This window comes from Podarcis filfolensis (genome assembly GCF_964270895.1).
Source record: "Podarcis filfolensis genome assembly, chromosome: 11".
NCBI lineage: Eukaryota > Metazoa > Chordata > Lepidosauria > Squamata > Lacertidae > Podarcis > Podarcis filfolensis.
The window spans coordinates 62,288,666-62,312,160 of NC_139613.1; the positions used below are offsets into that span (position 1 = coordinate 62,288,666).

At 46.2% G+C, this 23,495-nt stretch overlaps 1 protein-coding gene across 9 annotated transcripts in view; it reads right to left on the minus strand.

Moving 5' to 3' along the window:
- Nucleotides 1-581: 581 nt before the first annotated feature.
- The window catches only part of LOC310744953 (zinc-regulated GTPase metalloprotein activator 1A-like), a 37,591-nt gene continuing 14,677 nt past the window's right edge, over nt 582-23,495 (minus strand). For 2 of the 9 annotated variants that reach the window (XR_014539815.1, XR_014539816.1), the window contains exons 9-16: nt 23,030-23,116; nt 21,988-22,032; nt 18,982-19,038; nt 15,639-15,690; nt 13,569-13,637; nt 13,307-13,343; nt 12,001-12,130; nt 582-806 (exon numbers count right to left, since the gene is read on the minus strand). Coding sequence is in view for 7 of the 9 variants with exons in the window: in XM_083577069.1 (XP_083433195.1) it covers nt 733-806; nt 12,001-12,130; nt 13,278-13,343; nt 13,569-13,637; nt 15,639-15,690; nt 18,982-19,038; nt 21,988-22,032; nt 23,030-23,116 (580 nt within the window). In the remaining 2 variants the exon portion in view is untranslated. Of the gene's footprint in view, nt 807-12,000; nt 12,131-13,277; nt 13,344-13,568; nt 13,638-15,638; nt 15,691-18,981; nt 19,039-21,987; nt 22,033-23,029; nt 23,117-23,495 lie in introns of all 9 variants that reach the window. The other 7 variants (XM_083577069.1, XM_083577075.1, XM_083577073.1 and 4 more) reach the window with 5 other exon arrangements.

The following is a 23,495-nucleotide window of genomic DNA, read 5'->3' on the forward strand; positions in this document are numbered from 1 at the left end:
ATAAAAAATATATTTTTAAAAAGAAATAATAATAATAATAATAATAATAATAATAATAATAATAATAAGGGTCTACTGTGCAAGAAGACAAGACCACATCATCTCCATTTCCTTCTAGCTTTGTGATCTGATGGCATTTGATTGTGACAACCGATAACTTACCTTCTGTTTTACCATTATATCAATAGCCATGACAATCTTTTTTTCAGTCACTCTTCAAGTCAATATAATAAAGCAACACTAGACCCTGGTAACTTGGGGAAGCTAAAGTGAATTAGGTTGTGCATGCACGCAAGCCCATTCTTTCAAACAATAACTACAGATGTACCTGGGTTCTCAAACGCCTTGGTACTTGGATGTTTTGGCTCCCGAATGCCGCAAACCCATAAATGAGTGTTGCGGTTTGCAAACATTTTTCAGAAGCCAAACGTCCAACGCGGCTTCCGATTGAGTGCAGGTTTCTGAACCGTTTCAGGAGTCAAACAGACTCCCGGAATGGATTAAGTGCAACAACCAAGGTTCGACTGTGCTCCATTATTTAAGTATACATTCCAATGTCTGTGAAGAACCAGTTTACAAAATTAATTTAATGAAATTTAATAAAATTAAATCTGCTAAACTGTAGAAGAATCAAATTTTAACAGCAGTGCAAAAGCTGAAAACAGCTCCAGGACTCTGGCTCATTCATTATAGAAATGAATTGTTGAAAGGTACTTTCTTCAGAAGATGACATTAACCATTTCCTCCTCTCTTAGTCACAGTAGCTATAAAGGCATCTTTAAGGATATCTCTATCCAAGTTTCTACCTATAGAGAGGACAACACAAAAAAGAAAAAAAAATTAATCAATATTTTGCATTATTAAATAAGCAATAATCTACACTATTGAAAGAAAGAAAGCACTTAGTACACTTATTACAGCCAAGTTCCACTCAAACGACAGATATAGGGATACAGGGCAAGTGTCCCAGCAAGAGAGCAGCATAGCCCCATTATCTTGTCTAACCTGCTGCAAAAAATTTCTTTCCCACCTCAATACAAGGATATTATTGCAAATAGCTGAACATATAAAATAGGGGGATGAAACCTCTCATATTTCCTAACCCTTCATTCATATTGGGAAAGTTCATTTTGTTACCTAATCTCCCTGCTTGTAGTTGAGCAGCTATTGGGGGAAGGAAAGCAGGTAGTTAAACGAACAGCAAATGGTGCAAAAGTAGCTACGGCATGATGCTTTGTTATTTTTCTGGCCAGTGTGTTCCTTGGATCTGCCTCAGCTATAGACTCAGGCACAATCATCAATGGCACAGGTTGTATTTCTTCAACACTCTGACAGGGCAAGATAGATGTTCACCCCAAGCTTGTTTGCACTGCCTCCACCCAGGTGAGAGAAACCCTGGCATCCGGAGTTACCGGAGTTCAAAAGGAAGAAGTCTGCCTAAAAAATCAGTGAAGCTACTCTGCTGTGAACCAATTGCTACTGACTGAGGTCCATGATAAAAACTTACTTGTGGATAACGACAGATCCAAGTCTTTAGATACAAAACTGTCCAGATAACTTATAAGCTGAGGAGTGCTATAATAATAATAACAACAACAACAACAACAATAATAATAATAATAATTTATTATTTGTACCCCGCCCATCTGGCTGGGTTTCCCCAGCCACTCTGGGCGGCTTCCAACAAAGATGAAAGATACACTAAAATGTCACATATTAAAAACTTCCCTGAACAGGGCTGCCTTCAGATGTCTTCTGAATGTCAGGTAGTTGTTTATCGCTTTGACATCTGATGGGAGGGCGTTCCACAGGGCGGGCGCCACTACCGAGAAGGCCCTCTGCCTGGTTCCCTATAGCTTTGCTTCTCGCAATGAGGGAACCACCAGAAGGCTCTCGGCGCTGGACCTCAGCGTCCGGGCAGAACGATGGGGGTGGAGACGCTCCTTCAGGTATACTGGACCGAGGCCGTTTAGGGCTTTAAAGGTCAGCACCAACACTTTGAATTGTGCTCGGAAACGTAATGGGAGCCAATGTAGGTCTTTCAAGACCGGTGTTATATGGTCTCGGCGGCCGCTCCCAGTCACCAGTCTAGCTGCCGCATTCTGGATTAGTTGTAGTTTCCGGGTCACCTTCAAAGATAGCCCCACGTAGAGCGCATTGCAGTAGTCCAAGCGGGAGATAACCAGAGCATGCACCACTCTGGCGAGACAGTCTGCAGGCAGATAGAGTCTCAGCCTACGTACCAGATGGAGCTGGTAAACAGCTGCCCTGGATACAGATTTGACCTGTGCCTCCATGGACAGCTGTGAGTCCAAAATGACTCCCAGGCTGCGCACCTGGTCCTTTGGGGGCACAGTTACCCCATTCAGGACCAGGGAATCCTCCACACCTGCCCGCCTCCTGTCCCCCAAAAACAGTACTTCTGTCTTGTCAGGATTCAACCTCAATCTGTTAGCCGCCATCCATCCTCCAACCGCCTCCAGACACTCACACAGGACCTTCACCGCCTTCACTGGTTCTGATTTAAAAGAGAGGTAGAGCTGGGTATCATCCGCATACTGATGAACACCCAGCCCAAACCTCCTGATGATCTCTCCCAGTGGCTGCATGTAAAAGTTGAAAAGCATGGGGGAGGCACCCCACAAGTGAGAGCCCAGGGGTCTGAACACTCATCCCCCACCACCACTTTCTGAACACAGCCCAGGAGGAAGGAGCGGAACCACTGTATGACAGTGCCCCCAGCTCCCAGCCCCTCAAGACAGTCCAGAAGGATGTTATGGTCGATGGTATCAAACGCCGCTGAGAGATCCAGCAGAACTAGGAAACTGCTCTCACCTTTGTCCCTAGCCCGCCGGAGATCATCAACCAGTGCGACCAAGGCAGTTTCAGTCCCATGATGAGGCCTGAATCCCGACTGGAAGGGATCCAAATGGTCCGCTTCTTCCAGGCGTGCCTGGAGTTGTTCAGCAACCACTCGCGCAATCACCTTGCCCAAGAATGGAAGATTTGAGACTGGGCGATAATTGGCCATCGTGGCCGCATCTAAAGATGGTTTTTTAAGAAGCGGTTTAATAACCGCCTCTTTCAGCAGGTCTGGGAAGGCTCCCTCACGGAGGGAAGCATTCACCACCCCACAAAGCCCATCGCCCAGTCCTTCCCGGCTAGCTTTTATAAGCCAGGATGGGCAAGGATCCAGGAGACAGGTGGTTGGCTTCACTTGTCCAAGCAGCCGGTCCACATCCTCGGAGGTAACAGATTGGAATTGATCCCACGCAACTTGACTAGACAGGACTCTAGCACTCTCCCGCCCTGGCCCTGCTCCCACGGTGGAGTCTACTTCTTCCCGAATCTGAGCAATTTTATCTGCAAAAAACTTTGCAAAATCATTGCAGGAGTTGATGTGGCCCGTACTGGGCCCCGATGTCGCAGGTGGTTCCGCTAAATTGTGAACCACCTGAAAAAGTCTCCTGCTGCTGTTTTCTGCAGATGCAATAGAGGCGGCAAAGAAAGTCTTCTTCGCCGTCGCTATCGCCACTTGGTAGGCTCGACGTTGAGCTCTAACCTGTGTCCGGTCAGATTCGGAATGAGTTATCCGCCACCGGCGCTCTAGCCGTCTCAATGATTGTTTCATTGCCCTCAGATCCGTGGAAAACCACAGGGCTCTCCGGGCTCCATGCAATCGGAGAGGGCGCTTCGGAGCCAAACAGTCAATAGCCCTGGTTAACTCCACATTCCAGCGGGCCACCAGGGAATCGGCTGAAAGGCCATCAACATGGGATAAAGCATGCCCTACCACTCTCTGGAAACCATTTGGATCCATTAAGTGGCGGGGGCGGACCATCCGAATCGGTCCCACCTCCCTACAGAGGGGATGGGTCGCAGAGAAGTCCAGTTGCACCAGGAAGTGATCTGACCATGGCACTTCTTTCGTTTCGCTTTTACTTAGTGTCAGATCACCAACATCCATAGAGGTAAACACCAGGTCCAAGGCATGTCCGCGGCTATGGGTTGGGCCAGACTTATTCAGGGACAGCCCCATGGAGGCCATGCTTTCCACGAAGTCCCGAGCGGCCCCTTGTAAGGTCGTGTCGGCATGGATGTTAAAATCCCCTAGGACAACCAAGCTAGGTGTCTCCAGGAGAACATCCGCCACAACCTGAAGCAGCTCGGGCAGGGAATCCTTGGTGCAGCGGGGAGGTCGGTACACCAAAAGGAATCCTGTACTGCCCCTATTGCCCAACTTCCAGAACATGCACTCGGAAAACTGGGTCTTCCCAATAGGACGCCTGTTGCAAACTAATGACTTCCTAAAAATCACTGCAACCCCCCCTCCCCGCCCACATGACCTGGGTTGCTGTGCGTAAGAGAAACCTGGTGGACAAGCGGCGGCAAGGACAGGCCCATCTGCTTCATCCAACCAAGTCTCTTTTACACATGCCAGGTCAAGTCCTCCATCCATGATCAAGTCATGGATGGCAGTGGTCTTATGAATCATTGACCTGGCATTGCACAGCAGCACCTTCAGGTCATGTAGGTATCCCTTGCTGATTCTAGTATCCAGCCGGTCAGGACCAGACCCAGAGGCAGGGATAGTCCTCAGACAACGACTAAACCTGCCTCCTCTGTAATGACATGGTCTGGTCTTAGCGTAACTCCTCTTCCTACCCATGATCACTGAGATCGGTTGTCCCAGTGCATCCCCCCCTGTGGAACATGCCCCAGCCATTTTGTTGGCTGGGACCTACTCCCCGGCAGCCCTGACCCCTCCCCTTAAGAACAAAATAACACCTTAAAAAAAAAACAAAAAACCAATAAAACAATACAACAAAAAACAGTAAAAATTACAAAAACGTAAAATCAAACAAATTCCCAGGCCCAATAAACATCCATCCCACCCCCACCTGCCCCACATATAAAAAATTCAAAAGAATTTTTTTAAAACATTTAAAAAGCACTCTGCACCCCTCCAGCAGTAACAGCAACTGTCCTAGTGAGGCCCGTCAGGCCCTGCCCTGGGCCAGGTGGTAAGTGGCAGGAAGGAGCAGGGCCCCCAGACACTCACACAGGAGAGTCCTCATGGGCAGCAGAGCGCAGCAGTCCCTGTGAGGCTTCAGGCCCCGCCCTGGGCCAGGTAGGTGGTAAGCGGCAAGAGCAGGGCCCTCAGACACTCACACAGGAGAGTCCTCCTGGGCAGCAGAGCGCAGCAGTCCCTGTGAGGCTTCAGGCCTCGCCCTGGGCCAGGTAGGTGGTAAGCGGCAAGAGCAGGGCCCTCAGACACTCACACAGGAGAGTCCTCACAGGAGTGCTAAACCATGATCCCCGCCAACACATTATTCACTTCCCTCTAGGTGCATTTTTCTACTGAAGCTTATTTCTAGTTTTAGAACCACACTGAAGGAAATAACGGTGTGCAGAGATAAACTACAAATAGGTAGAGAACTTGTCATTCCCTGTTCATGTGTTCTTTTTGCTCTTTTAAATAGCTCTTCCCCACAGCCTGCTTTATATGTCATTGGAAGACACCCCACATTTTAAAACACTCTTTTGTAGCTTGGGCCACAGAGAGAAAAATAGGCATGCCAAGAAGAAACAAACAGCACTACCGAAAAGACCATAACAGCTTGATAGAAACTTGACATTATCTCAGTTTTTTAGTAGAGCTTGCACAGTACTGTATCAAGAACAGTTTTATGAATTATCTTTATGTTTTTGTATAATTGTCAGGGAATCAGGAGCAGGAGCACTGGGGAGAGAGGATTGGGAGAGCGAAGGGGAAGAATCCGAGGGCAGCGTAGGGGAGTATGACAGTGGCCCGAGAGATTCCATGAGCTTCTCCAGCGAATCAGAAGATTCCCAGAAGGGGGCGCCGATGGTCAGGGCAAGGGGGGTCCCAGGGGGGACGCACCAGAAACAAGGAGCCAGAGGGGAACCCCAAAGCAGCAGTGGAGGATCGGGACCAGTTTCCCCACCAGAGCGTAGTGGGGGGGAGGAGTCACATGTGTCAGGGGCAGTGTCTCCTCCAGAGAGGGAGTCAGGGCTGACCACGCCTCCAACGGAGGGGAGGTCAGTTGCAGCTAGCCCCCCCGAAGGGGGAAGCAGTGACAGCAGCAGTGGAACGGTCAGAAGGAAAGCTGCTGGCTGGGCGCGCGCGCCAAGTTCAAATGTGCAGGCGCGCAGAACAGCAGGAGACCCGGATGGGGAACCAGCTCCTAAAGCCCGCCGGAGGGAGGGAGAAGGCTCAGGGGAATCAGCGGGAGAAGAGGCTAGAAAGGGCGGAACCCCGGTGGGCAGGCGGACCCAGAGGAGGAAGGAGCAGCGGAGAAGGTGGAGCAAGGCTAGAATCTTAAATTGGTGTCAAGGGGGAGGAGACTCAGACGGAGCATCAGCAGTCTGACACTTTAGACGTGGAGCTGCGCGCTGCGGCTCTGGAAGTGAAACTGAACTTCAATAAAGACTTTTGTACTTAACAACGAAGCAGCGTTGGTCCTTTGTGAGCTGGGACCTAGGGTAGCTCTGACAGTATGCTCCGTCCCTTATAAAAACCTCGCAGCGTGAGTTGGTGCAGCGAGGGGGCAAGACTTGGTGTTTTGCGAGCTCACGAAGATAGGCAAAGATGACTACTGAGAGCCATGTGAAAGAACTGCAAGAAGCAGTCACGACGCTTTACGCAGAAGTAGCAGCATCCAGGAAAAGAGAAGAAGAAGCAGTAGCGCTCTGCCGGGATCTGCAGGCCAGGTGGGACCGTTGGGGGAAAGAGGGGCTGCCAGGACCCAAACCGGAGGGAGTTGGCCTCGGGAAGAGGGGGGGCAGCCTAGTAGCCCACTTCGATGGGAACCTGCAGCAATACCCTAACTTCAGAGCTGACATGGTTTACGCGCTCAATTTGCTTCGGAAGGACTTTAGAGATGAGGAAGAGAAAGTGGGCTTCATAATCACTCATTTGCATGGGGAAGCAAAAGCGTGGCTGCGGAATTTGTGGCGCGAAGAAGACCCCGCCCTCAAAGATTCTGATGCATTTATCAAAGCTATGGACGCTTGCTTTAAATCTACGGTAGATGTAGATGTTGCTCGGAGGGAAATGCATGGACTACAGCAAGGGAAAGCGACGGTGAGGCAATATCACTCACGCTTTTTTGCCTTATTGAACGTGCTGGGCTGGGAGAAGGACTCTATTGCTGTCAGAGACCTGTTCTGGGAGGGGCTAAGTGGAGAGGTGAAAGATGAGCTGGCAAGAGGGGAACGACCGCAAAGTACCCAAGAAGTTGCCCAAAGAGCGTTGGTGATTGGTGTGCGCCTGGAAGGACGCCCTTGGAGCAGGGAGGAAGGACGTAAGGCAAGCAGCCCAGCCAGGACAACCCCTTTCTTTCCCAGAGAGGCGGGGCGGGCGCTGTCCATGCCTCCTTTGGGAAGGGGAGAAGAGCCGATGGAGATTGGTGGTGCCAGGGCTCAGACTGCCAGCAGAGCCCAAACACCGGGAGCAGTCAAGGCGAAGGCTCCTAGAGGGACCAGGAAGTGCTACATCTGCGACAGTGCTCAGCACATGGCCAAAGAGTGTCCCCAGAGGCTCCAGAAGCACACTGCAGCCTCAGCAACAGTAAAGGGAACAAGTCAGCAGCCGAAACAGCTGCAGGGGGAAGAAAACGTCTGGTTGGAAACAGAGCCACTGGGGCCCAACCAGGCAAGTCAGTGAAGCAGTCCCCAGAGATTTTACAGCCCACAGACCCCCTCCCACCCAAACCAGTGGTGCAACTCACCGCATCGCTCCAGTTGCCCAATGGGCACACCATGCAAGTACCAATAACCATTGACTCTGGGAGCAACGCAGACTTTATAGGAGTGGACTTTATCAAGCAACATCGCATAGCACTCATGCCAGCCACGATGCCCCTAAACGTTGTCACGGTCGATGGCAGGAATCTACTGGGAGGAGAGGTGGTACAGCAAACACCGCCTATGGTGATGCAAATTGGAAACCATCGCGAAGTCATCAGCTTCAACGTCACCCACCTGTCAGACACGCCCATAGTGTTGGGTATGAGTTGGCTGGATAGGCACAGCCCGGCATTAGCATGGTACCAGCGGCAATTGACCTTCTGCTCCTCCTACTGCGCAGAACACTGCATCCAGACCCGCCAGGAGGAGGAGGGGCAAGAGGATGAACCGCAGTTACACCTAGGCATGGTGCAAGCGGTACCCAACAAGTACAAGGAGTTTTTGGAGGTCTTCTGCGAGAGGGAAGCGGATAACCTGCCTCCCCACAGGCCTTACGACTGCAAGATTGACCTCCTGCCGGGAGCGACGCTGCCGACTGGGAAACTGTATTCCATGTCTGAAGACGAACTGCAAGAACTCAAGGAGTTCATAGATCACAACTTGAAGCGGGGGTTCATCCAAGAATCTAAAGCAGTGGGGGGCAGTCCCGTGTTTTTCGTGAAGAAGGACACGCCCCAACGCAGGCTCATAGTTGATTATAGGATCATAAATTCCAAAACAAAGCCCGCAGCATTCCCCATGCCCAAGATCGACGACCTGCTCGCGACGGTGAGGAAGGGACGGATCTTCACCAAGTTGGATCTACGAGGGGCGTACAACCTTATACGCATGCGGGAAGGGGATGAGTGGAAGACAGCCATGTTTACACCTTTAGGCACCTATGAATATCGCGTAATGCCTTTTGGTCTGCAAAATGGCTCCCATACCTTCCAAGCTTTCATGCATCACGTGTTAGCGGGACTCCTCTACAAGAAGTGCGTTTGCTTCCTGGACGACATCCTGGTCTTCTCGGAATCGCAGGAGGCTCACGAGAGGGACGTCAAGGAGGTCCTGCAGAGGCTACGGGAGCACAGACTTTACGCCAAATTAGAGAAGTGCCAGTTCGAAATGACGGAGGTGGATTTCCTGGGCTACAAGCTGTCCGACAAGGGACTCGCCATGGACAGCACCAAGGTCCGCGCGGTGTTGGACTGGAAGAGCCCGCGCAATCGGAAGGAGGTCCAGAAGTTCGTCGGCTTCGCCAACTTTTATCGCAAGTTCATCAAAGGGTTCGCGAAGGAGACGGCGGCCATCACGGACACCCTCAGCTCCAAGAAGAAGAAGTTCACCTGGACGGACCAGGCGGAGCAGTCCTTTCGGAGACTCAAGCGTCTCTTCGCGTCCGAAGAACAGGTGCTACATGTAAACCCCAGCAGACCAATGAGGGTTGAGACGGACGCCTCGGACAGAGCGGTGGGGGCCGTCCTGTTGCAGCAAGATCCGCAAGGGGAATGGAGGCCGTGCGCATTCTACTCCAGGAAACTCAGCAAGGCGGAACAGAACTACACCATCTGGGACAGGGAGTTGCTGGCCATTCATGCAGCTTTCAAGGCGTGGTGGCACTTCCTCGTCGGAGCCAGACACACAGTGCAAGTCCGCACGGACCATAAGAACCTGGAGTACTGGCGCACGGCGCGGTTCCTGAACCAGAGAAACATTCACTGGGCGGAGTTCTTTGCGGATTTCGATTTCCGGATAGAATACATCCCGGGAGACAACAACGTCATGGCGGATGCACTATCCAGGAAGCCGCAGTATCTCGAGGAAGCGGCGCCGGTGGCGGCCAAGCACATTTTCGCACCGAAAGCGTGGGCGTGCGCTTCAGCTGCCGTGGACCTGGACGCGGTGCGTCGAGCGCTGCAGACGGATTCGTTCGCACAATCCAAGATGGAGGAGGTGCGAAAAGGCACAGCGAAGGACGACGAGTTCCAGATAAGAGACGGACTGCTCATCCGCAGAGGGGCTCTCTACGTGCCCGGAGACGACCTCCGCGCGAAAGTCTTGCAGCAGCTACACGACGCGCCCAGCGCTGGGCACTTCGGCAAGGACAAGACGGCGGAATTGGCGGAATTAGTAACCAGAGACTTTTGGTGGCCCAAGGTGAGGGGAGAAGTCGCGGATTACGTCTCCAGGTGTGACACCTGCCAATGGGCCAAGCCAGTACACAGGAAGCCGGCGGGTCTACTAGAACCCCTACAGACGCCGCTCAAACCGTGGGAGAAAGTGGCCCTGGACTTTGTCACAGATCTGCCCAGCTCGCGAGGCAAAACAGCGGTGCTCGTGGTCGTAGACATGTTCACCAATATGGCGCACTTTATTCCGTGCGCGAAGGTGGCCACAGCGGAACAGACCGCCAAGCTGTTCATAGACCACGTGTTCAAAGCTCACGGCCTGCCGCGGTCCATCCTGTCCGACCGGGGTCGCCAATTCGTCTCGAGCTTCTGGCAGAAGCTGCTGGGCATCCTGAACGTCAAGATCAACTTAGCGTCGGCACGACACTCGCAGACCAACGGACAAGCGGAGAGGGTCAACGCCATCATGCAGCAGTACCTGCGATGCTACGCCAATCAACAACCCTCGACCTGGGTGGACTACCTACCGCTGGCCGAGTTTGCCTACAACAACACGAAGCATGGGTCTACAGGAGTGACACCGTTCTTCGCCAATAATGGGCGGCATCCCAGAACTTTCCCGGGGTTAGAGACGAAGGGGGAGGGGGAGCCAAGGGGAGCAGAGCACTTAGCAGCAGAGTTACAGGAGGTCCACGAGCAACTCCGAAGGCAATTGGAACTGGCGAAACACGCCTACAAAATGCAGGCAGACAAGCACAGGAGGGTCGGGGAGGACATCCAGGTGGGGGACTGGGTCTGGTTAGCAGCCCAGGCAGTGCCGGCCAGGACGCTAGCTAAGAGGAAGCTCAAGCACAAGCAGCTGGGACCTTACCAGGTCGCGGCGCAAATCAATCCAGTGGCCTTCCGGTTGACACTCCCGGAGGGCTCCAGAATGCACCCAGTCTTTCATAGGTCAGTGCTCACACCCTACAGGGAACCCCACAGGTTTCAGGCGACAGGGAACGCGCCAGACCCACTTAACGAATCTCCGAAGAGGGAGGGGTCACGGAGGGCGACGCCACTCAACGAGGTCACGGAGATTTTGGACTCGAGGTGGGGGGAAGAGGGGGTGGAATACCTCCTCGCCGGGGAAGGTACCCCAGCCAGTGCCAACAGTGCCGTGGAGGAGCACTATCTTAAAGACGAGTTCCATGCACTCTTCCCACACAGACCTATGCCGGCAGAGTATTTCGACGACTGGATCTTCACACCCACACTGTCAGCCAGTACGTTCCAGGGTTTTTCATCAGCTGAAGAGACGACGCCGGACACTAGCTCCTCGGAGGGGAATCTCTCGGGGTTTGCCACAGACCGCTCCTATTGGTGTGACACTCAACCGGAGGTGGGGTGGCGCAGGGAGCTGCTGCGGGGACCTTTGCAAGCAGTCTCACCAGAGGTACCCGGGGGAGGGGAGGACATGGACGTGTTGGGGGAGGATCCTGGATTCGAGCACATCAGCAGAGAGATGGAAGCAGAGGAAATCGACGTCGACGAGCCCGTTGCGGTTGGGCCGGATCCAGTGGACCGGCTACACACCAGGGGGGGAGAATGGTATCCCGCACTCACACCCACAGGACTGGAGCACCCGGAACCCACACCCGAAGAGGGGGAGGGGGGAAGGGGGGGCTTCGAGGGGGGGGGTGGATGTCAGGGAATCAGGAGCAGGAGCACTGGGGAGAGAGGATTGGGAGAGCGAAGCTCCTAAAGCCCGCCGGAGGGAGGGAGAAGGCTCAGGGGAATCAGCGGGAGAAGAGGCTAGAAAGGGCGGAACCCCGGCGGGCAGGCGGACCCAGAGGAGGAAGGAGCAGCGGAGAAGGTGGAGCAAGGCTAGAATCTTAAATTGGTGTCAAGGGGGAGGAGACTCAGACGGAGCATCAGTGGTCTGACACTTGAGACGTGGGGCTGCGCGCTGCGGCTCTGGAAGTGAAACTGAACTTCAATAAAGACTTTTATACTTAACAACGAAGCAGCGTTGGTCCTTTGTGAGCTGGGACCTAGGGTAGCTCTGACAATAATCATTTGGCTTTCTTCAGTGATTTTGTACAATAGGCCTATGAAATGTATATACTGCTCTTACCTATCACAACCAATCTATTTGTTCGTTCAGCCTCCTCCTTCCATCTTACAGTGGTTTCTTCTAGATCGTACAGCTCATGAACACCTTGGACTATCACCTGATGAGGTTTGTTTTTGATAGACACAAGTCCCTGGTTAGAAAGAATATAAATAAGTTACTGGAAAAGGAAAGTATCTATAGATTTAATTTGAGGTGTGGTAATATTATGTAGCCAACACACACACAAAAATAACATTGCCTGGTGTTCATTCTAATTACTTTGAAAGATTGAGAAAAGGCTAAGCTCATTACAGTAAATACAGAAAGTATTTCTGATGCAAGTGAAAATATAATTCTATAACTATTTGATTATATAAAATTATATGATCTATTATGATATAACATTATTGTTGTACATTTAGCACAGACCTTGGAAACTGGGGCATGGGAGGAGGTAACAAGTACGCACAAATCTTCTACTGGACAACAGTATAGAATCATAGAATTATAGAACTGGAAGGGACCACGAGGGTTATCTAGCCCAACCCTCTATAGTGCAGGAATCTTTTGCCCAAAATGAGGCTCAAACCCACAACCCTGAGATTAAGAGCCTCATGCTCTACCGACTGAGCTATAGATTAATCATGGCATGCCCCTCTTCTACAACACTGGGTGCTAGTAGAAGTCCTGGGCTGCCTTGGAGGAGCCCACAACATGGTTTCTTCCCACACCACCACTGTCCTAGATTAGAGGTAATGCTTATACAGTGGTACCTCGGATTACATACGCTTCAGGTTACATACGCTTCAGGTTACAGACTCCACTAACCCAGAAATAGTGCTTCAGGTTAAGAACTTTGCTTCAGGATGAGAAAAGAAATCGTGCTCCGGCGGTGCGGCAGCAGCAGCAGGAGGCCCCATTAGCTAAAGTGGTGCTTCAGGTTAAGAACAGTTTCAGGTTAAGTACGGACCTCGGGAACAAATTAAGTACTTAACCCGAGGTACCACTGTATAGGGAGGAGTGATATATCACAGATTTCTCCCAGAAGGTTTACAGATTCAGATGTTACCCAATAGCTGCAGGAAAGTGCCATGCTGCTGGCTCCAACAGAACAAAGCTAAATCTCAGTATTCAAATACTACTGATTCAACAGATACATCTGAATTGACACACTACGGTAATTTATGCTTATGTTTGCTGTGCATGTATTCACTTTTTGTGCCCAAGCAAAAACAAAAACAAAAAAACAATACAAACAATACTTCTGAAAACAAGTTTGGTAGGACTGAATACTGAACCTTGAGTCTTATTACTTCCATGGGGTTACCTCTCTTGTCTTTTACATTCTTCTCCCACAGAAGATCCTATGAACAGAAAGGGGCTTTTAATAATGAGGCATTCATAATGCGATACACAGGAGTGTGCATGTTCCCTTTTCTGTTCTCTGCCTAGTGGATGAATAACAGATTCATAGACTTGTAGAGTTGGAAGAGACCTCCGAGTCATCTAGTCCAACCGCCTGCAATGCAAGAATCTCAACTAAAGCATCCATGACAGAGAAATTCACAAGCAAAGTATATAGCACTTACTTGAACAAACACATTTAGCTCTTCTTCAGTTGTGCTTCCTAGCACTTCAAATGTGAATGTAACAATACTCTGAAAATAGAAATGTAAAACTTGCTGTGATCAGCTCTTTAATAAGGGCAAAATGCACCTTAATTAAAAAGTTTTAATACATATTCATGGCAGTGTACAAAAACTATGAAATAAAGCCATAAAATATATAGAACGTGTGTGTGCATGTGCGCTTTTGTAATACCCTGGAATGCTTTAAGTCTGAAAGTTCGTAACTAAACATAAGCATAGTTAGTATCAGTACATGCCCCATCCTCCTAGTGCTTTGTATCAGCTGAAATCCCCTGCCAATACTTTCCTATCATATATTGAATTTGTAGTTTATTCTGAGGTAGTTATCTGAAAAATATTTCAAGTGGCGTTTCACACATTTCTGAACCACACGACAGCTTTATGCAATACAGCACCAAGCAATGGTGTTTACTTCAGTATGGCAACACTGCAGTACTAATGCAAATCCACCTGCCATGATGATGTTTGTTGTGAATCCAATTCTGATCACTTATTTGCTAGTACAATATATTATTAAACAGCCTTATTAAAATTGGAGATTTTTCATAAATTAGTTACCATTTGGTCCACATAAAATTGTGCCTTTGAAATAAATGGTATACCTGATGAAGTGTCTCTACCCCCATCATCCAGCCCGGACACTGAGGTCCAGTGCCAAGGGCCTTCTGGCAGTTGTCTCATTGCGAAAAGCCAAGTTACAGGGAAGCAGGCAGAGGACCTTCTCGGTAGTGGTGCCCGCCCTGTGGAACGCCCTCCCATCAGATGTCAAGGAAATAAAGAACTACCTTACTTTTAGAAGACATCTGAAGGCAGCCCTGTTCAGGGTAGCTTTTAATATTTTATTGTGCTTTAAATTCTGTTGGGAGCTGCCCAGAGTGGCTGGGGAAACCCAGCCAGATGGGCGGGATATATAAATTTTTATTGTTATTGTATTATTATTGTATTATTATTAGGGACGTGGGTGGCACTGTGGGTTAAACCACAGAGCCTAGGACTTGCCGATCAGAAGGTCAGCGGTTTGAATCCCTGCGACGGGGTGAGCTCCCGTTGCTCGGTCCCTGCTCCTGCCAACCTAGCAGTTCGAAAGCACATCAAAGTGCAAGTAGATAAATAGGTACTGCTCCGGCAGGAAGGTAAACGGTGTTTCCGTGCGCTGCTCTGGTTCGCCAGAAGCCTCTTAGTCATGCTGGCCACCTGCTCCTGCCAACCTAGCAGTTCGAAAGCACCTCAAAGTGCAAGTAGATAAATAGGTACCGATCCGGCAGGAAGGTAAACAATGTTTCCGTGCGCTGCTCTGGTTTGCCAGAAGCGGCTTAGTCATGCTGGCCACATGACCCGGAAGCTGTACGCCGGCTCCCTTGGCCAATAAAGTGAGATGAGCGCTGCAACCACAGAGTCGGTCACGACTGGACTTAATGGTCAGGGGTCCCTTTACCTTTTACCATTATTATTATTATTATTATTATTATTATTATTATTATTATTTCCTTTCAACTCTCCTAATGTAAAAAATCCCATTTGGTTCTAAGCAAAGAGGGTCACTCAATCCTCAGGAGAGCTTGATACACACAGAGGGCTGTAACTGGGTGTGGAGAAGGACTGTGCAAATGGAGTTTTGCTTGCTCTTCTATGTATCCAGCCTTAAGACTGAAAAAACCACAAAAAATTGTAAATACATTAGCAGTAATGTCTTTAAAATGTTGCAGGTTAAAAATAAGCAATATGCTGTAAAAATATACCTGTACATGTGCACAGAACTACTAAGTTTTCAAGCTCTTATGTGCTTCCTCCCTTTTTACCATTCATTAGACTGACTTTAGCACGTTTCCCTGTACCCCAAGATGACTGATCAAGTTATGAGGGGTGAAAAAGAAAAGACACAAATGCATTGTTATGTACATTTTATAAATGAAATAGATACATAAATAATGTGTAAATAGTTACAAACACTTGCCTAGCAAATCATGCTTAATGTAGAGCTGATAGATGGATATAAGATAAAATAATTACCTTATCAAGGTGTGGTTTAGGTACTTCCTCAAGCTGCAGCTTCTGCTGCAAACTTAAAATAAGTAGAGCACTGTCAGCTTTATGTTAAGAAGAAATAAATACAAAGTATCTAATATTGTGAATATAAAATTCATTTAAAAAGCATTTGCAAGATATTATGATGAGCAGTCAGAGGTAAATTGGCAAGTGTAGAGTCAAGATACCACCAAAGACAAACATTTTGGCTGTGTACAGATGTTCCATTATCCTGGAGCAATGGAAACTCTGCTGTAGTGACACAGATTCTTCCACCCAGGTCAATCTTTCATTGCAGGGAATACAGCAGCTTATCCCCAGCTGAAGGCTGCTAGTTAAATGCAATATCCCCCCAGCAATTTCCACCTTTGCTTTTCAGGCTACTGCATGTTAAAGTGATTGTGCAACTGACTAATTTGAGCCTGACCTCAATAATTAAATGGAATTCACACCTCCACCCCCTAGTCCTAATGGCTTACAGGTGAAGATGGCGACAAATAAGACTGCTTGTCTTTGAGCTCCATGGTTTTGTTTTAATCTTGAATAGTTGAAAAGTCAGTTGGCTCAGCAGTTAAGGTTAATTCCTCTAATGAAAGCTTAGCTCACTGGTCACTTGATACAGACTTGTTAGGAGCAGATATATATGCTCCCAGGCAACCTCAGCTTCCTCCATAACAAAAACTAGGCATAATCTCAATCTTGGCATAATAGAATTGACCCCGACAGAGCCTGAAACTCCCTCACTGTGGAACTTTTATGCGATCCTGTCTAAACAAACAGCAGAAGGAATCTTTAGCAGAATTGATGCATTGGAAAAGGAAGTTTGGGATTTGAATGCTATAATTAGTACACTGGTTGGTAGGTCTGGGCAATATATCATTCAAAACTGGTTTGAAGTCCCTATCATGATACTGATTTCATAATTTTTGACCTGGCAATATATTGTGAATCATGGTATATATGTGTGTGCTAAGCAAAAATCACAATGTGGGAAAAACCATGAAGCCAGCCAATGTTTCTCTCGATTCCTGCAGCCCATTAACTCTGCCGGCTCAGCTCTCTCCTGCCTCCTGCAGGGGGCAGCAAATCGCAAGTGCAAGCGCCGGCAAAAATCATAATGTGGGGAAAATCATCCTTATTTCAGATATAATGATATATTGGTATATTGCAATGTTTAGCTGGTGATATATCACAATGTTGAAAACCAGATATCGTCTAGCCCTACTTGGGTTAGTGGAGACAGGAATTCTGACTGTAGTCCTGCAGATAAGACCTACCAGCAAAGAAACTGAAGTTAGTGATGTTTTGAAGGTACATCAAGATGGGGATAAGTCTGAGTTCATTAAGTGCTTATCAGATTCAGTAACCAAACAAAATGACCTCTATCAAGACTGGAACTTGAACACAGAAACCTGATTTTACACCAATATGAATGTTCAAGACATGGAGTTGTTTTCCACTCTCAACTTAACTTCTTCAGATCCAAATGGATGTGTGATAATAACCCACTTGCTGCCTTCCAAAAAAATGATCTCGGCCGGTCACCTAATCTAATCTGTTCAAGTCCCAATTTGGCATTTTTCGATGAAACCCTGAAGGCTTTAGGTAGGTACTCCACTACTCTACAGTGCAGCCAAGAGCAAAAGGAAGTGAACGGTGGATTAATAAATGTACTTGGAAAGGTAGTGAATGAGGGGGGAAGTCTTGTTCTGGAAAGAGGTCCCCAGATGTTCTACAGGTGATCATTCATGAATGGCCAATGAAGAAACCCAGCAGAATAGTGAAAACAGGATCTGAACTGCAAGCAGGAATTCAAGCCATTATAGGGGCTTTCCTGGATTTCAGAAATGGTTTACATTGTAAATACCTATCTAATTGTGACCAGAAGAGCCAGTATCAAACTAAACTTTCAGGATCCTGATGCATGGGTAAGTTCGGATTTCTAATTCATATGTTTGCTGAGAGAGCTGTTATTTGAATTAAAAGGTTGTAGAAATAACCTCACCCCAATGACATTAGATATCCATCCTCCTTTCTAGAGATAGGGAAGTCTGGAAAAGGCAGTTTGAGAGAAAGGAGCAGGAAGTTCTCAAGCTACAAGATTTCTGCCTTTGTCATCTATCCTAATAATACTCAAATATGCTCCAATAAGCAAGAAGGGAGGATTCATTATATTGACTTGTATGCAGGTATTGGGGGAAAATATGCCCAGGTTAGAGGCTCAAAACTCCTACCCTGCCAGCAATCCATTTTCCAGAAATCAAAGGGATTATCCATTAACAAACAATCAGGATAAGCCCAGGCCTAGTGGTAATTATAGAAAAGCAAATGCTCTCCTCTAATATACCATATGGGACGTGGGTGGCGCTGTGGGTTAAACCACAGAGCCTAGGACTTGCTGATCAGAAGGTCGGTGGTTCGGATCCCCGCAACGGGGTGAGCTCCCATTGCTCGGTCCCTGCTCCTGCCAACCTAGCAGTTCGAAAGCACATCAAAGTGCAAGTAGATAAATAGGTACCACTCCAGCGGGAAGGTAAACAGTGTTTCCGTGCACTGCTCTGGTTCGCCAGAAGCAGCTTAGTCATGCTGGCCACATGACCCGGAAGCTGTACACCGGCTCCCTCGGCCAATAAAGCGAGATGAGTGCCGCAACCCCAGGGTCGGTCATGACTGGACCTAATCGTCAGGGGTCCCTTTAATATACCATAACTGACTAGAAAGCATCCAAAAAAGATGTTGGGAAATTTGATTTTTTAAAGGCAAAATAATATTAGAATTGATGCTGTCTGAGATGTACAAGGGAAACTGTGTTTTAATGGTCAGGAACTTGGTAATTTTTTTTTGTTTTCTTTGGATTATGGATGTATTTTCTGTATTTTTATTAATACTATTGTTAATAATGGCCTTTGGCTGGAACTGAACTGAACTGAACTAATTTTAATGTAATATTTGCAGTTGACTAATCTTTGGTGAGTTTCTGTTTACAGTACAGTATTAAGTAATTAACTACATTTTCAGCTCACTCCTTCTCTAACTTGGGTACCTCTGGGTATAGAATGGTATATAAATTCAATTAATAATAATAATACCTAAAGACCATGGGTTGTATCTAATGCTAGCTGTACTCAGAGTTGACTCACTGGAGTTACTAGACATGACTAATTTAGGTTCAATTAGTTGGATATAACTGACTAATTATGGCAGTTCTGAACCTGGGTGTGTACCTGAGACTGTGATACAAGTTGAATTCTAAATCATAACTATACATAATTCTTATGTAAAAGCTAGCAATCTGCTGATCAAGTAACAGTGTAAAATAAAATCTTACCTTTTTCCTGACAAACTATCAAAAGCATGAAGATCTAAGACATCAGAGATGTCAACTCTAAGAAAAAAACAAATAAATTTACTTTTCCCCTACTGAAGTGTTTTATGGGTTGCATGCAGCCTATGGATGAGCAGAAGGCCTCTTTTATAAAAAGGCTTTTCCACTTTCCTTCTCGCCCCCCCACCCCCGCAGCCCCTGAAAAGCTTCTCTTGATGGTCAAGGGACTCTCAATAAATGTCTGGGATCTAGTGGGGAGAGGCTGTCATATTAAAAAGACAACTGCAAAACAGAGAAAGGAGCCCTATGGAGTGACCACTTCTTTTTAATTTAAAGCAAGACCTTTTTCTAAGAGAAATCACTGTAATGCACAGATAACAGCATAAGCAAATATTCTCTTTCATTTGTGGCCAGCTGTGTTTGAACTATCTGCTCTCTGCAGTGCTCCAAAATCTGTATTCAATAGAAAAAAGGAAGCATGAATGGAATGTAGGGGCTGAAAAAAGCATATCACGGTTACAGTAAGGATATTTTGAGTTCCTAAGGCTCAGTTCAGACATAGGAGGAAACACAGGCACCAACTCCTAGGGGCCAAGGTCCCTTCAGAGCCCACCCTAAAATATTTGAGGGGTCCAGCCCCCCAGTTAATGGGCATTGCCATTCAAATGGTGTGTGCGCATCGCAACTTGTAACTGATTATATAGGGCAGGGCTTACCTGGGCTCCCTCAATATTTTATTCAAGTTGGCACCTGTGGTAGGAAAATAGTTTCCTGGACTGTATGAGTTCAGGAAATGTGCCGTTGTGAGCATTGGACTTGCATGCTCCCGCTCCTCCTCTTTTGAGCTTTTGTAAAAGAGAAGTTTTTAGTTTTAAACTAGCCACAGTACCCTGTCACATCAAAACCTGGGGAACTGCAGTTTTAATGCTGGGTTGAGAACAAGCCAGGATCTTAAACTTTGATTTTAACCTGGCTTGTTCCTACGAAGCAGTTTAAATATAGTTTAAGAACTAGAAAAAAAATCTTTAAGTTTGTTATTTAGTTTTAAAATATACAACAAAAAATCATATTTCTGTCTCTGTTTTTAAAAAATATATTCAACAAGCAATTACATATCACTCTTAGAAAATATTCTGCTTTGGACACACAATGAAATTATCAGATCTTAAGAATTGCTCAGCACCTCCTACCAACTTCTGCTGGTTCTGGAAGCTGAACTCTTTTGAAAAGTGTCATATACATTGGCCATATTAACAATACTGTTTATACAGTGTCCTGTGGGAAGCATAGCTCTGATCAACAGAAAATGTAAAATATTGGCAAGGTAATATACCCACAGAACAACTGTGCATTAAAAAAGGTGAGCTATAGTACTTTATATTTCGAGTCCCCTTTAATAGAATTTCAAAAAGTTTTTGAAGCTATTTTAACACTTTCCTCCTTCCTACCTGAACAAAAGAATTGCAAGGACGGTAATCCATATAAATTAACATGGCCATCACTACAGAGAAGAATCTTCATAGAGCAACTGTTTAACACAGGGCAAAGCCTCCAGAATGGAGCAGATTGAAGGCAGAATTCCTAATAAGTTATATCAATGGTTCTGTTAACAGGATTAAATGTCTGGAAATGCAGTACTCAGCTGATTACCTTGCTATATATATATATATATATATATATATATATATATATATATATATTGCTTGTGAACAATTGCCTACCTCAGAAAATATATAAAATATATTATCTCGCTCCACTTTATACTGTGCGATTCATACAAGGAAGAGGCCTGCACTGCTATAAAGTCCATTATGCTTGCTTATGGTGCTTAGGAAAATACTTCCTAGACTGAATAGGATAGTTAATATGATATAACGAAGAAAATTTACTAGCTTTAGAAGCATTTCTAGCTTTAGAAGCTTACTCCCCCCATGACTGTTGCACTGATAATAATGAGACACAAATTACCCTACCGAATGTTTGAAAAACTAATTTACAAAATACAAAATACAAACTATTTAAGGCTGTATAAACATATATATGACAGTATCTAGTGATTGCTAATTTTCAGCCTGTTTTGCATTGAGCTACCCTTTACAACATTTAGGATGCTGATTATGTTGGTCTGAATGTTCTTCTCTCAAAAAATAATTTATTTGAAACTTTAACCTTATCTTTACTGGACTACATGCTTTTTATTCCTTTCCCTACCAGTGTTAGGTTTTAAAATCTGACATTATAACAAAAAATCAGCAAATATTCAGTCATTGGATTATAACAAGGTAGTTTATGTAAACTTTCAATAGGTTTCCTCATTAATTTTCCTCTGCCCCTTTTTGGGTGGGGACGACATTTTCAATCCAAAGTAGCAAGGCTACAAAGACTTTCACTGCGAAACAGCTACATAACAGCCACTTAAATTATTGGAGGGGGGGGAAATAATATTTTTTCATATTTCTTTCAATTTATCTACTTTCCTTTGATGTAATTCTTTAAGCATACTTATAATGGAGGGCTTGGGATCATGATTTATGAATTCCCTATGGAACTCTGAGCTGCTAGCTAACCAAGGGGCTTTTAGAGTAGGACTTTTTAATTTCTGATACCAACTCCTAATTTGCAGATAGGACAATTCAAATTAATATGGAGATTACGGTATTTACAAATGACCCAGTTGGACACTGTTGGAACAGAACATCTGAGTAGGCAAGCCTTTACTTTGAATAGTGTAATGTGGGGTAGCCTACAAAAAGCTCTTGGAAGGCTACACCAGCCTTGCTATGGTCCTTAGTAAAGCAAAACAGACAAAATAATCTTCTCTTGCACACAGTCTCCAGCTTCCAGGCAACAGGAATAGTCAGAGAAGGAAACCAAACCAAAACCAACTGGGTACTGCCTATGGGCCATATGTTGCCTTTCTTGATCAAATATACATTTCAGATCAATATGTAGCAATCACAAGAGGAAGAAAAAGTGGCAATAACTATTTCTGATTTACATTATCATTACCTGGATCTCTTAGTTTCTAAAATTTTGACAACTCCATTTATTGACCTAACATCATTGAAAAAAGAGAAGAAACATAAATTTAGATTGTGACAAGAACATTTGTACCCAGCCATATATATCTTTACCTATATCTGATACTCTTCAATGCTGGGAGCGTAAGTTCTCAAGAAGTAAAGACACTAACAAAACCCTGCAAACTCCTGCACACTTTGTGAGGATCTCGGGCAAGTCAAGGAAAAACTGGGGGTAGAGGGGTTTTCGGCCTAATGGTGTCAAACTTCAGAATCATGGCGCACTGTGGGTAAGCATGGACACATCTGTCAATTTAGTTTTCAATCCATTTCTCATTTTTCCAACCGTAAGTTCAGTTCACTCCTGTTACATTTCCCCCCCCTAAAACGTATGCATGAAAATTTGTATGCATTCTTCTGCACAGAGACATTTCTGCAAATAATGTTCCCTAATATAATGTGGTTTTGTATGTTGTGCATACTTATGCATTTTGTGCATACTTTTTGTTTGCACTAAACATTTGGATAAGTTCAAATTTTGAAGGATACCTATTTTTGATTCATTTATTGGTTAGGGATGTAGAATATAGGTAAAAAACATTTTTTATTCCACCCCCAACTACACGCAACATTTTACACTCCTTAAATTGTGTCCAAATCTGTTAGAACATGCCATTGCCCCTCTTTTTATAAGGCCACAAATGCCTGTATTTCAGAATAACTTGAGTACTGTTCATTTCTCCTTCTTGAAAGACTGACACTGATCCATGTAAAGCCCATCAGAATTAAGAAAGGATTATGCAGCTACTACACTAACACTTTAGTCTGCTTGATGCAAGCAAAACATCAAGCTTGCAGCAAGTAAATACAGCTGACTGCTCTCAAGAAAGCATACACTTTCCTCTTGAGTCCTAACCCATACTCTCATAGTAATCATGCAATCTGCAATTCTAGTTGCTACCAGGCATAGATAGGAAACAGGTAGGAGTCGAAGAAAAATTCACCAGCACCTATAATTTATTCTTGCTTACCTGACAGCTGTTCTCAGTTTCATCAGTGCTTCTTGAGAAACCAAATCAGTTTTATTGAGGATTATAAGATCTGCTAATGCAATCTGTCTACACAAGAAAGAGTGAACTCATGAATAGGAGGTGCAGGAGTGAAGTCTTCATTGTCTATCAATACAGGATTGATCTTTTTGCCACTGTTAACAGAAATTCCATTTATACTGTATTGGCCTAAATATAAGCTGCACTTTCCCCCCAAATTCCAACCATAAAAAGTTAAATGTGTGGCTTATATTCGCGACCTTATGGCATGCAGCCTGGAGTGCAGGGCAAACAGGGCCAGGAGCATGGCGAAGCAGCACATAGTTCCACATCCTCTCCCCCAAGGCAGGGAAGGGAGAGAGCCAGGAAGGGGAAAGGCCGCTGGCAACGCAGCGCAGCCCCCCCCCCCAAGTATGCAGCCAGGAGCAGTGAGGAATGGAACGGCTTA